The sequence below is a fragment of the Cervus elaphus genome, chromosome 4, assembly GCF_910594005.1.
Source record: "Cervus elaphus chromosome 4, mCerEla1.1, whole genome shotgun sequence".
NCBI classification, from domain to species: Eukaryota; Metazoa; Chordata; class Mammalia; order Artiodactyla; family Cervidae; genus Cervus; species Cervus elaphus.
Window position 1 is genome coordinate 4095151 of NC_057818.1, and position 17410 is coordinate 4112560.

Genomic DNA, 17410 nt, shown 5'->3' on the forward strand with positions numbered 1-17410 from the left:
AACTGCAAGCCAGATAAAATCCTTTCTGTATAGTTATGGCCCGTGTAAGCTCATGGCATCACTAACTCAACGGCCACGAGTCTGAGTAAACTCCGGGAGCTGGTGACGGACAGGGAGGCCTGGCGTGCTGCAGTCCATGGGGTCGCGAGGAGTCGGATATGACTGAGCGACTGAAGTATCTGACTGACTGAGTGTAAGCTCTGCACTATAAAGCAGTAATCTATGACATCCGGCGTGAAAAGGAAAAGTATCAAAACACAAGTCTAGAGCTTCTAGCCTTCTGGAGCCTAAGCATGTCGGCTGCTGACCTCGTGAATGAAGTCTGGAGAAAGAATACTCACCTTCTAAAACAACAGCTTCAGGCTCCTCTGCCTGGGCACCTCCCTCCTCAAACTCTGTGGAGCTGTCACTGTCGGAAGCAGAACTGCCTGATACCTGCAAGTCATCAGAGACAGGATTCCTAGTCTCTGAATCATGAGAGGTGGCTGACGAATGAGGCTGGGTCCTGCTCGCTTGAAAGAAAGCATCCAACGGTGCTCTCACCCTATGCACGGAGAAAGGCAACAGAATTCTAGTACAGCACACTAACATCGCAAGAATAATCCACAGTAATCTGGAGGTAAATCCTAGTCATTTTAATGCATCACCAGGCCATTAAATGTTGAAGTAGGAACAGAGATTCAGGCAGATGCTGACTGGACTACATATGCTCTTTCTATTCAATTATTCCATCAGCTCACACTGAAGCTTGACCCTTCTGCTAAAAGCTAATCTTACTTTACTGGTACTTCTTTTGTCAATATCTCTTAAAGACATGACTCATTAATACATTAAAAGAAAGAAAGAGAAAACTAACTTAGCAATTTGTCTGCTGATATTAGGGGGCTGAAAAGAGTGGGCAAGATAAAAAAACGGCCCTATTGATCAAATACAGCCTCATAAATTCTGTTGCTGCAGCTACTCAGACCAAGGTCTTTGTGGGTATTAAGTCTGGCTACAGTCATTATTGTTTCAACTCTCACTTTAAGCTGTTTTTCAAGTTTAAAATGCTTAAAAAAAAAAAAAAAAGTTAAAAGTTCTCTCTTTTGCCCACTCAAACTTTCTGTTGAGCTCTCCAGTGATTTTTTTTCCATTTAGTACCTGTATCAACTCCAGTATTTCTACTTTGTACATTTTTATAACTTCAGTCTCTTTATTAAAATTATCTATCTGGTGACACAGTGTTTTATCTTTTGCTTTAGTTTTTTTAATATATTTAAATAATCTAGTAAGTTCAAAATTTTGGTTTCTTCATAAAGTTTTTTTTCCTGTGTAATGACTATACTTTCTTTACACATCTTATATTTTCTTGAAAATTGGACATCTCATAAAACATAATGTGATAACTCTGGAAATGAGAATTCACTGTTCCCAGGGTTTGTTGCTGTTATTTCTTATAGTTGCTACTGTTTGTTTAGTGACTTTCTGAAGTAATTCTATAAAGTTTGCACTCTTTGCTATGCATGCTGTTTGGTTAGCCTTGTGCTCAGTTCATGACTAGACAGTAAGCCTCCCAGTCTTTGCTGGGGTATCTGACGTGTGTGTTGGGGCACATCAGTAATCAGCCAGGCAGGTGACAACTCTACGTTAGACTTCATTTCTTGCTTATGCAGAGCCTCACGGTCAGCCAGAGATGAGAGCTCACTGCTTTAGTGCCTTCTCAGGCCTTCCCTGAGCGTGGGTACAGCTGCACACAGCCCTCGACGTGTATGTGGCCTTTTAGATTCCCAGGAGTATGTCAGAACTTTTAAAAACCCCATATGAAGATCACATTCCCTAGCTTTTCCTTTTAGGCTTTTTGGTTAGTCTAATGTTTGCCCCAGTGACCATCCACTGCCTCAGACAGATCCTGGGGAATAGGCTTTAAGCTTTTAGGACTAAGACAAGCCAGGAAGAACCTTTCAAGTGGCATCTTCCAGGAAATCACTAAACAGGTGAAAAAAGAATTCTTTGGTATTGAGGTTTCAAAGTACCTCCAATTCCATTCTACTCTCTCTAGTTGCTTCTAGGCTACTGGCCTTTCACTGTGATTACAGGCAGTTTTCAAGACTACTATGGAGCTGAAGAGGAGAATGGGAATAGGGAATGCCACAAAGCTCACAGTTCTTACTGCGACTCAGCTGGCTTTCTTTGAGACTCACTCACTGAACTGTTACAAGCACTGGATAATTTCCAGAATACTGAAAAAGTTGATTTTGATAAATGTTGCCAGTTGTTTCACTGATTCGATACAGAGGATTTTTCTGAGGTCCTTATTCTGCCATTTGCACTGATGTCACTCAGGTTTGCTTTAAGAAAATGCTAAGCAAGTTTTAAAATTTATTTTTAAGAACTGTGCATGAACAGCAGCTATAGCTACTCATGAAAATAAGCACATAAGAGCAGCACTGCCTAAGAACATTTGAACTAAATGAAACATATAATAAAGTTAATCTATTACATGCATAGGGCTTCCCTTATAGCTCAGTCAATAAAGAATCTGCCTGCTGCAATGCAGGAGACCCAGGTTCAATTCCTGGGTTGGGAAGATCCCCTGGAGAAGGAAATGGCAACCCACTCCAGTATTCTTGCTTGGAGAATCCCATGGGGTCGTAAGAGACGGACATGACTTAGCGACTAAACCACCACCATTACATGCATATCAATAGCATTCTGCATAGAAACCAGTAAAAATTAAATGATTAACTTTCTTTAAAAAATCACTCATTAATATTGCTTTTATTAGCAAATAGGCATTTCCAAGGTCAGGGGGGGACTATGAAAAGCAACTGGGAAGCAGTGCTTAGGAGTACAGTCATAATTCTCCTCTTTTCCTGCACTCATCATCTCTGGATTAAATAACAGTAGAATCAAGTCTTGCCCCTTGCTTACCCTCTGTAGTCCTAGATTCCATAAGCTCCATGAAAACTGGTACCCTGATCTGTCCTGTTCAGATGTATGTATCTCCAAGGCAAAAGTTCAGTCTTTCACATAGTGGAGTGTTACAAATATTTGACGAATGAATGATGACGCTGACAGTCAGAATCAAGCAGCCTCAAACAAAGAAATAGGAAAGGAGTTTGTGACCTTGATTGAGAAGTAGTTGGGAAAAATATCCCATTAGGTAGGTTTCCCCAATGTGGTGGAGCCTGAGGCAAAAGCGTCTCACCTTGGCCCAGGCTCTCAACACCTGGCGCAGGGGTAGTGTCAGGTGAGTAAATGCCACCAAACACCATAATGAGAAATTCACTTCAAGATATTCAGAAGGTATAAGCAAATCAGTCCTGGGAAAGCTCAGACTTCTGTGTGAATTTAGTGTGGAATTAATTTACAACACAATATTTAACGGCAAGAAATTTTAATGTCTCATTTATCAGGCTCCAGAATCCATGTTCTCTGCACAGTGCTTTGCCTTGAAGGTTTATTCTCTTTGTGGAGACAGACAAACTGACATCATTTAACATCTAAATTCTGTAGCTCAATCCCTGAGCACAGATTCTACATACATCAAGAAATTTTCTGATTATAGAGTCTGGCTTCTGTGTGTCAGTACCCTCTAGGAGAACCATGCTGACAATGCCAGAGAATCTGGTCTCTGTGCTGTTTCTAATTTTCTCTGTAAATTGGCATCTGGTTTATAAGTGTCACTCTCCTGTGAACTCATTACACTAATGTCCCCAACCAAGTGCAATCCCCTCACCCACTCACCCAATGTATGAACAACCAAGCCTGAGGACAATTTAAGAGTCCACTTCACAGTTCCAAAGGACACCACTCTCAACTCTCAGCCCCCTTATTATTTCAACAGGGTCCCCAAATTGCACTACAAGGTACCTTCGTCTATGACACAAATATATGAAATCCTACTTTGCTTTGAAAATCAGCATAAATGGCACCTTAAAATAACAGAGTAGCATGGACTTGCAACTCCTGTCAACACAGAACGAGGCTCTTCTCATCCAGCACTGACCAGCCATTAGAGACTAAAGCCACAGTGACAGCAGCCCTGATACACTAACAGCAGGATCCACTGAAAAGGATGCTGAAATCCAGAATCAGAAGGCACAACTCCAACTCCAGAGTCATCTCAGTCAAACCATAAATCACCCCATCATCTTCCTCATTTGCAAAACACAGGCAACAGATGGCCCAGCTATCACTTTTTAGTGCCATCTCATTCTTTTCGATATTTATTTTGTATTATTTATTTGTTTGGCTGTGCTGGGTCTTAGTTGTGGCAGGCCAACTATCACTTGCCACACATGGGATTAAGTTCTCTAACCAGGGATTGATCCCAGGCCCCCTGCATTGGGAGTGCAGTCTTAGGCACAGGACCACCATGGAAGTCCCTCATTATTTTCACAGTGTTAGAAAAATGGATCTGATTGAAGCTTCCTTTATTTGCTTTTGTAGACAACAGTCAGATCCAGGTTCCAACATCAGCTCTAACCTCCTCTGTACTGTCACTCTGAGACCCTGAATAAATCAATCTCTCAGGGTCCAAGTTTCTTTCACATTTAAAATGAAAAGGTTGAATTCAATCTCTTTCAACATTATGAAGACATTTAGAAAGCCAACTATGGAATTAAGTATTTCAAATAAAGCAGGAGAAGTTAAAAAACAGATTAAAATATAGACAACTGTTATTCTTCATAATAACTGTCAAGACTTGACAGCTAACCCCTTGAAGAGGCAAGCTGAAACCAAAACCTATGGAAGAAAATTATTTTTAACTCTGCAACACAGTATCAGGTGAGGAAGGCTAGAATGTTTCCCACTAAGTCAGATAAGTTTTACATTAATTCACACTCTCCTTTTCACAAGGGTTCTCTAAATTCAGCCTGCCCATCTTACAAAATCTACCATACCACTTAAGTGGAGTGCCAATGAACAATGAATCTCAGGCAGGTGGAGTGGACTTGCAAGTTAAATATATATGTATATATATTTGATGTACAAGAGACAAATGAGCGAAAGAAAAGCCAGCCTCTACAGACACCACTGCCAACAAACTACCAACAAGTTTCAAAACATATCTGTGTACCTTATCCTCTCCACTACTTTGTGAAGTAAATAAACCAATAATTTTATTTTCATCTGATTTATGAGGTACTGGGGGTTCAGAAAGGTTATGCGACTTGCCAAGTCACAATGCCAATTCCTGGCAGCACTGGGGCTATCATCAGGGCCTAAGGTTCATAATTCCCAATCAGGTACTAATCCCACTATTTACACATCTATTTACCTGGCACTGTTTGTCCTCTGGGACCCTCCTGTTCTTGTCCTCCGTGAAGCAGAACTCCTCCTACTCCTCCTCGCTCTCATGGGCCCCACACCGCGGTCTGAAGTTGGTCGCAGGAACTCCAGCATGCCATGAAGTCTTTGCAGCCCACTGATGAAGCTGTTCACTGAATCCAATGAAGGCACTTGGGGAGCGTGGTTAGCACCAGATCTCGGACTAAACTCCTCTAAAACTCCTGGATTGAGGCTCCCCACAGTCTCTGTTCCCGAGAGCTCCACTTCCTCTGTCAAATCAACAGATATCTGTGGAATAGGTGGAAGCAGCGGCACTCTCTCTGGGCTGTTGATCACCTCCTCAGGAATGGGTTGGAGCAGGGGTGGTCCTCCTTGGATGCTGACCACCTCAGCAAGTACACGACGCAACACGGGTGGTCCCTCCTGGCTGCTGACCTCCTCAGTATGAGGAGGCTGGAGCAGGGGTGGTCCCCCTTGGCTGCTCACCACCTCAGCAGGAGCAGGCTGTTCTGCAGCACCATGATCTAATTGCACCTGAAGATCATATTCCACTGCTTCACGAGCCATCACTGAGGAAGTAATATTTGTAAAAAGTATTAGTAAAATGTATCAGCTATGTGGCATGTTTTATCTAATTATGTCTATCATTTAATGTTTCTGTTTAAGATCATTCTTGACAAAACTGAGAAACTTAAAAAGATGATTTTAGCTCTTTTCCTATAATAAGGACTTTTAACCAGTTATCCTGTTTACCCTTCGAAAACATAAACTCATGTGATCATAGCACTGGTCTTTAAAAGAATCTATAAAATAAGAGAATTGAACTATTGAAAATGATCCCTCAGACCTCTTGCAGTTCTGTCATGACCTGTATATGGACTTTTACTACAACAAATGCATACAATGCTATATTTAATTTTAGTAGGCAATATTCACCTTTCATGGCACTAAAGTGCAAAGAATAAACACAGAAAGAACACGTCCACAAAATAACTCAAATAATAACTCAAAATAGAAATTTACCTATTTCCCCCCAAAACGCTGAGCAACCTTTATTTACTTCAACTTTTTCATTACTTTTGTTTTCTGTCTCTAAGTCCATTTGTTAGTCCGTTCAACAAATATTTATTAAGCACTAGTTATGTTCTTTTCATTATTTGTTTCCTGTCTGTACTCCACTACATTAGTCTATTTTTCAAGAAATATTTAAGCATCTGTCATAGTCAAGACCCTTCACAGAGGCAAACAGATAAGTAGATAAGACCCAGCGTAATACAATTTACATTCTAACAAATGAGAGAATAAACAAATCAATGTGAAAATTATATATTGTGCCATTTGGTTTTAGGAGTGGAGGGCAAGACACAACAGTGAGAGGCGGCCTCTTATAAGTGAAAATTAAACCAAGACAAGGATTAAAAGAAGTTGGCCACATGAAGAGCCAAGAAAGAGTTTCAGAAGAAAATCAATACAAGGTGTCTGCTAAGTATGGGTTTAGTGCATCAGAGAAACTAGGAAGCCCAGCATAACGAGCACAATAAGAAAGAGCAGACAGTATGAGGTTTAGTATGAGGAGTGAAGTTGAAGATACACGACACTTTCACTAAAAGGGCTTGGTAAGGAGTTTCTTCTGTGTTAGGAATGGATTGTAGGGGAGGAAAAGTGCAGGCAAAGTGACCACTTTATAGGCTATTATGGGAGTGTAAACTAGTGGTCACAGAGGCAAGAATAGTAGCAGTGGAGATGGAAGAGTAGACAGCTTTAAGAATCCTCAGTATAGTCATGCCACTTAAAATCTTGGGATAGATAAACTACCTAAGAAGGAACTGAGATAGAAAAAAAGCAGGCCAAGGACTAATACCAGAGACATTAACATTAAAAGTATAACAGCTTTAGGAAGAGAACCCAGAAACCAAGACCATGAGGTAGGAGAAAACCTGGGAGAGTGTGGTGTCTTAGAAGAATGATGCAAGGAGGGGGCAGTCAGGTGTGTCAAGTGCTACTGAGGGGAAGAATAGCCACTAGATTTAGCAATGTAGAGGTGATAGATAATCTAGAAAAGAGCTGTTTCCCCAAAGTGATGAGTAGAGGCCAGACTGGAGTGGTCAGCATAAACGCAGAGAAGTCCAATAAACACAGCAGATGAAGTATGTTTTTCTTTCTTAGTCATTCCTGAAAATCCATGAACATGACCCCCATCCCCTTGCAAGAAACAGCAATAAAAAAAGAATAAATCACAAGAACAAAGCAAAGAGAGTATGAGACATACAGTTTTCTGTACCAATAACTGGTAGGACTGTGTGCTATTGAAAAGCAAGCTAATTTCCACTGAGGGAACTGTAGAAACTACATATCACAAAAGATAGCATTGAAAGATGGAGATGGACAGGAAGATTAGCTGAAAGCCTGTGACAGTAATCTGTTCCTCTAGGAAACAATAAAAAAACACCTCCCCCGATGCTGCAGAAAACTGGAATTTTGAACCACACAGACTTAAGACCAGCAGCAAAAACAAGGAGTTAAGTGAAATTCTACAAACTTTCACAAGTGTGAAACACTTCCAACCCTTCTCCCCAGCTGCACAAATCCAGAACGCAATATTCTGGTTTTTACACATTCTCTATGCCTCAAGGCAGGAGATTAGAGGACTGTTCTCTAGAGAAAACCAGCTGAAGAGAAAAGATCTATAAATACTAACACTTGTAAATCTCAAGAAAATGGCTGGGTCTCTGTCCTTATATCTAATGGTTAAAGTCCCTTGGTTGGTAAGGTTCAGTCATTCATATAGAGCTTCCAATCTTTTCTGAGGGAAGTGAAAGTCGTTCAGTTGGGTCCAACTCTTTGCGACCCCATGACTATAGAGTCCATGGAATTCTCCAGGCCAGAATATTGAGTGGATAGCCTTTCCCTTGTCCAGGGGATCTTCCCAACCCAGGGATCAAACCCAGGTCTCCCGCATTACAGGCGGATTCTCTACCAGCAGAGCCACAAGGAAGCCCTTGTGTCCTTATATCTAACGGTAAAAGTCCCTTGGTTGGTAAGGTTCAGTCATTCATACAGCTTCCAACCAGTTTTCGGCGGGGCGGGGGGCGGGGGGTCCTCTCTGCAAAACAAACAGCCAAAGAACAACTGACATTCAAGAAACGCCTCCATCATGAGAGGAAACCAAAGCAGACCAAGAGAAGAAACTTGGAAAAAAGAAATGTGATGCAAGAAATGGTAATAAGTAAGTAAATAAAATAAATCCAAACTTAAAAAAATGCCAAGGGAAAAAAATAAGATAAAATCAGAATGCAAGAAAGAGCTCTTAGAAATTTTACAATCAAAATAAAGGCTTTAATAGAAGGACTGTAAGATAAACCTGACGAAGTCTCAGAAAACAAGACAGTAAAAATAGTAATATTAAAAGGTTAAATCAGAATACTTGACTAACTGAAGTACAAGAATGAGAACTCAAAATGGAGAAAAAAGTGAAGCAAAACCTCTGGTCAAGATGGAACCATAAACTCTCTTCCAACTAAGAATACCAACTCAGTAAATTTCCTCAAAAACTATACTGAAAAGAAAAAAGCAGACTACAGATGAAACTCCATTATTAATTCCATCTTTAGGGCACTTAAAAATATGCAAAACCACACTACTATATGGATTTATAAATATAAGGTAGTATAAAACAAGCTCAGGCATGAAAAATACCCAATTCAGGAGAGGGAGGGTGCTGGGGTACACACGAGGGGCTTTGACTATAGAATTTATTTATTTAAGAATAAGAAAGGAAGAAAAACTCTTATCAAAAGGTCAAAGTCAAGATTTGTTAGATAGGGGTGGTGAATGCACGAATCTTTTAAAAATTATTCTGTGCACTTTTCAGTATGGTTAACATTAAAAAGTGAAATTTCTTCCCATGATATGCCAGTTCTGATTAGAGAACAAAAGTTCTGATGAGATGTGAAAGGCCCAGAGCCAAATCCCAGCCTCATTCATCGGTGTATCCTACACAAGTAGTACACAGTAGATGCTAAATACTTACTGAATTACCCACCATACATACACCTAAAAACGCAAGACCAATCAACTTTTAAGAACACATCAGCACCCAATATTGACAGACAGAAGAGGGAGAGAACAACGTCATCCTGGAATAAAGTTCTCTACACGGCGCTGTCCTGGACATCAATGTGGGCCAACACAGAACCCGCCAGGCCTGGGGTTGACGAGGGGGGCGTCGGCAGGCCCCTTCCATGCCGTGAGCAGCCCAGTCCTAGACATCCTGTGGCTTTCCCAAGCTTTCTTACTCAGATTTCAACCAATGTCCACGCTGGGCGCGATGAAGACTCCAAATTAAAAAGAAGACGAGGCGCGGGCAGGAGTCGCGCCAACCTGGGTTCGAATCCCTGCTCGGTCACGTCCTACTTGAGGACCTTACTTAGGACGGTTGCCCAGCTTCCCTGTTCGACTTATTCGTCTTTAAAATGTGGGCCTAATACAAGTATTTACGTCACAGTGCTGCCAAGAGGTAAAGCTGGATAGAACGATAGGTCTTTCGTTCAACTTGAAAGTGAGGCAAGCAGCGGGCACTCCGAGGGACAACAGTTATTTGCACATGAAGAGTCCGAGGTCCCTGGAGAGCGACCAAGGACCTCTGACTCCGGGCCCGCGAACTCTGCTCCTTCCAGGAATCCGGAGTTCCTTCCGGCCCCGCCCCCACCCGCACCTCGGGGGCCGCCCCAGCAGCCGCGAAAGAACGGGAATTTAGGCGCCTCGGCCCCGAACGTTGGGGCCGCCCGGAGCGGCCGAATCTCCTCAGACCACCGAGTTCAAGCCCGCCCTTGCCCCCAGCCCAACTCGGGCCCTGCGTCCACGTACCCAGGGGAAGTCGTCCCGGACCCAGACGCCCAAGGCCTGGGGAGAGGCAAGTGCCCACCTCACCTGAAGCCAGAGCACACGGTCAGACTCCCCAGGTCGCCGGAGGCGCAGCAACCCCCTTAGAAAAACTTGCCGGACTGGCTACTATAGCCACTTGCAGCAGCTCAAGCTGCCCGCCCGAAGTGCTGGCTCGGCCTGCTCCTATTGGGCAGCAGTTCCAACCGGTAGCCAATAGCCTCTCTTCTTCTTTCTTTGGTCGCCGGATGACTGAAACAGCGGCGCTCTCATTGGCTGACTCTTCGTAAACGGGGTAGGCAGGACCATGCGCAAGGAAGCCTCGTACAATTGGTAGAAATCAACGTCCGTCAACACGCGCCCAGCCCCCCAAAGAGAAAAACGGAAGAAGGAATTTTACCGCTCTTTATTTGAACTTTGTGGCGGGAGAAAGTCGTAAGGGAAAGATTTCTTAGTCCATTTTGAAAAGATGAAAATATTAAAACTGTGCCTCATGCTGTTTCTCCTAAAGTCTTTGGTGAAGAAGATGCCTGTCACCAAAGCCAACCTTAGCATTTGTACTTTTTTTTTCATCTTCCTGCCTTTAAGGGAGCTTTACTGAGCGATGGAGAAGGAAATGGCAACCCACTCCAGTATTCTTGCCTGGAGAATCCCATGGACGGAGGAGCCTGGTAGGCTACAGTCCACAGCGTCACAAAGAGTCGGACACGACTGAGCGACTTCATTTTCACTACTGAGCAAGGTTAATATGAGGAGAAAGGAATTTTATTTTGTAAACAAATACAAATGTTATGGAGTAGAAAGAAAAACATTTTGAATGATTCTCACTGTTGTATAAGTAATGGCAGAGGAGCCTCTAGGGAGCGGAACCTTCATGTGCAGATTAGACAACATAGAAGCAAAAAAGAAAAATTATCTCCAGAGAAGTCATTGTTAACTCTTTAAAATCTTCATCTATCTTAATATGGATATTTAAATATAGATGGAATTGTTTTAATCTTAATATATCTTGAATTGCTTTCCTTGTCAATGAATACGTAGGCACATCATCAAATACGGAATGATCCTTTAAAAATTTTTTACATTGAAAGTTAATAGGTAATACACAGCAAAAAATTTTGGAAACAGAAAGAACAAAATTTGGACAACTATGAACAGTTCTGAGAGTATATTCATTTATGATCCACCTAATGGTCATGTTTACTAATTAGGAGAATAAGAGAATAAACACACAAGCCAGAAATTTATAGTCTTGTCTTCAACCTCCAAAAGTTTCCTATAATTAGAGGACAAAAGTGTTGGTTGTGTTCCATTTTAGGGGAGAAATTCCTGTTTACAACTTAGTGGGTGATTACTTACAACACCAACCCCCCTGTTACACTGCACCACTTCACAGAAGAGTTGTTTAGAGGTATGTCTTTTTTTCCCCTTCACCAAAAGATATAACTAATGGGTGCCCCGAAACTACATGATGGTAACTACTGTTAGGGATCTGAATGTATAAATAAAATAAAAAATTTGGAAGAATTCTCAAGGTTAAAATATGCCAAAGAAACTTAACACTTGTGGTAAGCCTTCTCCCCAGGCTCTGGGGAAAGCCATTAGTTTTTCTGTAGCATTAGGAGTACCATCATTCATTCATTTTCTAGTCCATTGAGTCAACAAATACTTTATTAAACCACTACTTGAATCTCAGCTCTGGTCTATATGGTATATTATATATATGCTTAGTGGTTCAGTTGTATCCAGCTGCGACCCCATGGACTGTAGCCTGCCAGACTTCTCTCTTCATGGAATTCTCCAGGCAAGAATACTGGAGTGGGTAGCCCTTCCTTTCTCCAGGGGATCTTCCCCATCCAGGGATCAAACTCAGGTCTCCTGCATTGCAGGCAGATTCATTACCACTGAGCCAGCAGGGAAGTGGGATATGGTATAGAAAACAGAGATGACTCTTGACGCAGTGGAACTTACATTCTACTAAGTGGGGGTAGATCATAGACCAATAAACAAGAATAACGTAGGTAATTTCATGTGGTAAATATGAGGAAAGAGGAAAATCCTCTTTTCAACTGAAGGTTCAAGAAAGGACTCTCTGAAGTACTGATATTAGAGCTGAGATCTGAAGACCTCAGAAAATGTTTGAGAAAGGTGCATAGTCCATAAATGACTATAATAAAAACAGAGAAAGGTAAGTGCTGTGATGGCCACGTGTGACGGGATAGGACTTCAGTACACCTGGGTCCTGCCTCTCCTTCCCGATCATTGCTACTATTTTACATGAGGTGCTGCCCATTTTTGGACCTCATTTTTTGCATGGCAAAATGAGGTAGCTGGACTAAAATGAAAAGTTGTCCCTGTTTGAAGTGCCGCAAATCTAGAAAACAACAAAATGTTGCAGAAGTTCAAAGCAGGTTGAGGGGAAGAAAATCTCCTCTACCAGATATCAACAACTAGAACAACAGTGGTCTGAAATTTCTCTGAATCAGCCTTTTGGAATGCTATGGGAATTGAAGTGTGCACAGGTGATATTAATATGTACCAGGAATTTATTCTCCATGTCACCACTATTCTACTAATATAGCATGAGGTCCCAGGAAGTAGCCTTGAGTGGATGCAGGCTTCATGGGGCTTGATGCTTAATGTGGAGGAATCTCTTAAAGACTAAAAAATTAAGGACTTCCCTGGTGGTCCGGCGGCTAAGAATCTGCCTGCCAATGTAGGGTGCATGGGTTTGATCCCTGGGCCAGGAAGATTCCATATACTTTGGAGCGACTGAACCTGTATACAAGTGAGCCCAAGCTCTACAGCCCGCAAGCCACAACTGAGCGCATGTGCCTAGAACCCATGCTCCGCAGCGAGAAGCCACCACAATGAGAAGCCTGCACACAGCAACGAAGACCCAGCACAGTCAAAAATAAACAAATATTTTTTTAAAGGACTATGCAATTTAAAATATAAAATTACTTCCAAGAAAGGCCAACCATCTCCCGTTAGGCAAATCCTTTAACAGAAAATAAATAAAAGCTCTGGATAAAATATTAAAAAAAAAAAAAAAGCTACCTGGAGGCACTGGAAAGCAGCTAAAGGCAGGTAGAAACTAGAAGAGCAGGGTCTATAATTGGAAAAAAGAGACAGCAGTAGGGGAATCTCCTGCTTTTTCATGGCTTTTATCCCAACAGTAAGACCCCATTAGCCCATTTGCAGTGGCTAAAACTTGGAGAGAATCTCTCAGTCTAATTTGGTTGACAATCAGAGGACAAAGTTTGGAGCCACCATAGTAGTTAGAAAGTGAGAGGGAAAATTCAGGAAGGGAGAAAGCCAGAGAAGAAAAGCCTCAATTCTGTATATAATCTCTGCCCAAATCTCTATCTTACCTCTGAGGTAGGCATGTGTGGAGCAGACTTCAAGCAGCCAGCTAAGCCTAAAAGACGGCACAGTGATTTCATAGGTATGCAAGTAAAGGGTAGACACAGTTTGGAATTTAAGTCCAGCCAAATTAATTGTCTGTTAAAAAATATTCTTTGAAAAACTATGACACAGTCCATACTCCCTGTAACTATCAGGAAAAGTATCCAAGAAAAATTCCAAATTACTGGAGGTATGAAGATACTTGAAACATAATCCATAATCAAGAGAAAAGTCAATCAGTGGATACAAACCCCAAAATGACCTAAATGTTGGCTTTAACAGACAAGGGTTTTGAAGCAGCTATTGTAACGATTGTCAAGGATGTAAAAGAACACATGTTTATAATGAAGGAACATGAAAGAAATCTCAGCAGAGAAATAGAAATACCAAAAATAGGACCAAATGGAAATCCCAGAACTTAAAAATACAGTATCTCAATTTAAAAACTGACTGGATGAGCTTAATGGAAAGTTGGAGACAAAGAAGAAAGAGTCGATTAACCTGAAGCTACAATAACAGAAGTTATTCAGTCTGAAGAACAGAGACGAAAAAGTAAAAGAACAGACCTTCAGAGATCTGTGTGACAATATCTAGAAGTTTAATATGTATGTAATTGGAATCAAAGAAGAGAAAATAGGGAGGAAAAAATATTTGAAGACATGATAATCCACATCTTGCCCTCAATATAAGATTAGCTCAAAATAAGTCATAAACTTAAGTATAAATTCTAAAACTATAAAATGTACAGAAGAAAGCAGGAGAAAAACTTCATGACATTGGGTTAGGAAAAGATTTATTAGATAACTCCTAAAGCATGATTCATGAAAATAAAAACTGACAAGTTGGACATCAAAATTAAAAATGTATGCTCTTCAAAGGATGTTGTTAAGGTGAACTGAATCCTGGTAGAAAATACTTGCGGGACTTCCCTGGTGGCCAGTGGTTAACATTCTGTTCTTCCACTGCAGGAGGCACAGTTTTGACCCTAAGATCCTGCATGCCTTGTGGCATGATCCACTCCCTGCCCCCCCAAAAAATGAAAGCTGATAAAAGGCTTGTATCCAGAATACTGTATATAGAGAACTCTCAAAACATGATAATTGGTAAAACTAAACAACCTATGAGCAAAAGATTTGAACAGACCAAAAAAAGAACCAAAGAAGATCCATATAGATGGCAACGTAAATGAAAGAATGATCAATAAATGAAAGGATGATCAACATCATTAGTCATTCAGTTCAGTTCAGTTCAGTTGCTCAGTCGTGTCCAACTCTTTGCGACCCCATGAATCACAGCACGCCAGGCCTCCCTGTCCATCACCAACTCCCCGGAGCTTACTCAAACTCATGTCCATCAAGTCGGTGATGCCATCCAGCCATCTCATCCTCTGTTGTCCCCTTCTCTTCCTGCCCCGAATCCAATGAGTCAGCTCTTCGCATGAGGTGGCCAAAGTATTGGAGTTTCAGCTTCAGCTTCCAATGAACACCCAGGACTGATCTCCTTTAGGATGGACTGGTTGGATCTCCTTGCAGACCAAGGGACTCTCAAGAGTCTTCTCCAACACAACAGTTCAAAAGCATCAATTCTTCAGCACTCAGCTTTCTTCACAGTCCAACTCTCACATCCATACATGACCACTGGAAAAACCATAGCCTTGACTAGAAAGACCTTTTTCAGCCAAGTAATGTCTCTGTTTTTCATATGCTATCTAGGTTGGTCATAGCTTTTCTTCCAAGAAGCAAGCGTCTTTTAATTTCATGGCTACAATCACCATCTGCAGTGATTTTGGAGCCCAAAAAAAATAAAGTCTGACACTGTTTCCACTGTTTCCCCATCTATTTCCCATGAAGTGATGGGACCAGATGCCATGGTCTTAGTTTTCTGAATGCTGAGTTTTAAGCCAATTTTTTCACTCTCCTCTTTCACTTTCATCAAGAGACTTTTTCGTTCCTCTTCACTTTGTGCCATAAAGGTGGTGTCATCTGCATATCTGAGATTATTGATATTTCTCCCGGCAATCTTGATTCCAGCTTGTGCTTCTTCCAGCCCAGCGTTACTCATGATATACTCTGCATATAAGTTAAATAAGCAGGGTTGTATGACAAAACCCACTGAAATGTTGTGAAGTAATTAGCCTCCAACTAATAAAAAAAAAAAAAAGTTAAATAAACAGGGTGCCAATCTACAGCCTTGACATACTCCTTTGCCTATTTGGAACCAGTCTGTTGTTCCATGTCCAGTTCTAACTGTTGCTTCCTGACCTGCATATAGGTTTACTCAAGAGGCAGGTCAGATGGTCTGGTATTCCCATCTCTTTCAGAATTTTCCACAGTTTCTTGTGATCCACACAGTCAAAGGCTTTGGCATAGTCAATAAAGCAGAAATAGATGTTTTTCTGGAACTCTCTTGCTTTTTCGATGATCCATTGGATGTTGGCAATTTGATCTCTGGTTCCTCTGCCTTTTCTAAAACCAGCTTGAACATCTGGAAGTTCACAGTTCATGTATTGCTGAAGCCTGGGTTGGAGGATTTTGAGCATTACTTTACTAGCATGTGAGATGAGTGCAACTGTGTGGTAGTTTGAGCATTCTTTGGGATTACCTTTCTTTGGGATTTAATCATTAGGGAAATGCAAACTAAAGGCTCAATGACATAGCACTCATAATATACCTATTAGGATCACCAAAATTAAAATGCTGACTGTACCAAATGTTGACAAGGATATAGAGGAGCTCTATATGTACTCGTGGAGTGGAAAATAGCTCTACCATTCTGGATAACAGTTGGACAGTTTCTTAAAAAGTTAAATGTACACCTACCACATGATCTAGCTGTTCGTTTTTAGATATTTATCCAAGAGAAACAAAAGTATATACCACCTGAAACTATTACAACATCGTTAGTCATCTATACTCCAATATAAAATAAAAAGGTTTTTAAAAATTTTAAATAACATATATTCAAACAGATTTGTACATAAAAATCCATAGCACCTTTATCTGTAATAGCCAAAAATGATAAACAACTCAAATGTTCATCAGCAGATCAAAGGATAAATAAATGGTTACACTCATACATTGCCATAGTTTTCAACTATTTTTCAGCTAGAAAAAGGGAATAAATTAAGGATACATGTGATTACATGGATGAATCTCAAAATAGTTATACTGAAAGAAGGCAAACATCATATATCATATGATTACATTTATATAAAAATTTAAAAAACAAACTAATCAGTAGTGATAGAAAGCAGGTCAGTGGTTGCCTAGGGAAATGGGGGTGGTGGAGTGGTGGGAGGGAGGGATTATAAAGGAGCATGAAGCAGCTTTGGGAACTGATGCACATGTTCATTATCTTGATTGTGGTGGTGCATATATACGTCAAAACATCAAATCACACATTAACATGTGTAGTCCACTGTGGGACAATTATACCTCAAAAATGCCATTTAAATCAGAATTGTGGGGCAGGAGTGAAGAGGGGGTTTGACTGTATGCACACAATAGGACTTTTGGGCATGATGGTAATGTTTGTCATCTCGATGGGGTCTGGATCAGTCATGTGTATGAATTTATTAAACTCATCAAATGGTATATTTAGGATATAGGATATACCTATATTTAGGTATATTAGGAAGGTAATGGAAACATTACCTTCCCCCATCAAACAAACAAAGACTACCACCCTGTAAACAAATATTGAACTGCAGTTAATAATATAAATGCTGAAATGTTTAGTGATGAATTATGTTGATGTTTGAAATTTTCTTCTAAATGCATAAAAAATAAGGATGGATCAACGGTAGGAAGAAGAATGGCTGAATTGATAAGTATGTGATAAAATATGG

The 17410-nt window shown here is 40.9% G+C and overlaps 1 protein-coding gene across 2 annotated transcripts in view; it reads right to left on the bottom strand.

Annotated features, from left to right (window-relative positions):
* The window catches only part of RFWD3 (ring finger and WD repeat domain 3), a 33417-nt gene extending 23080 nt beyond the window's left edge, over positions 1–10337 (bottom strand). Inside the window, exons 1-3 of one of the 2 annotated variants that reach the window (XM_043898047.1) lie at positions 10204–10337; positions 5264–5843; positions 342–544 (exon numbers count right to left, since the gene is read on the bottom strand). In XM_043898047.1, the coding sequence (XP_043753982.1) occupies positions 342–544; positions 5264–5841 (781 nt within the window). In that variant the 5' untranslated portion in view covers positions 5842–5843; positions 10204–10337. Of the gene's footprint in view, positions 1–341; positions 545–5263; positions 5844–10140 lie in introns of both variants that reach the window. The other variant, XM_043898046.1, reaches the window with a different exon arrangement.
* Positions 10338–17410: the final 7073 nt, after the last annotated feature.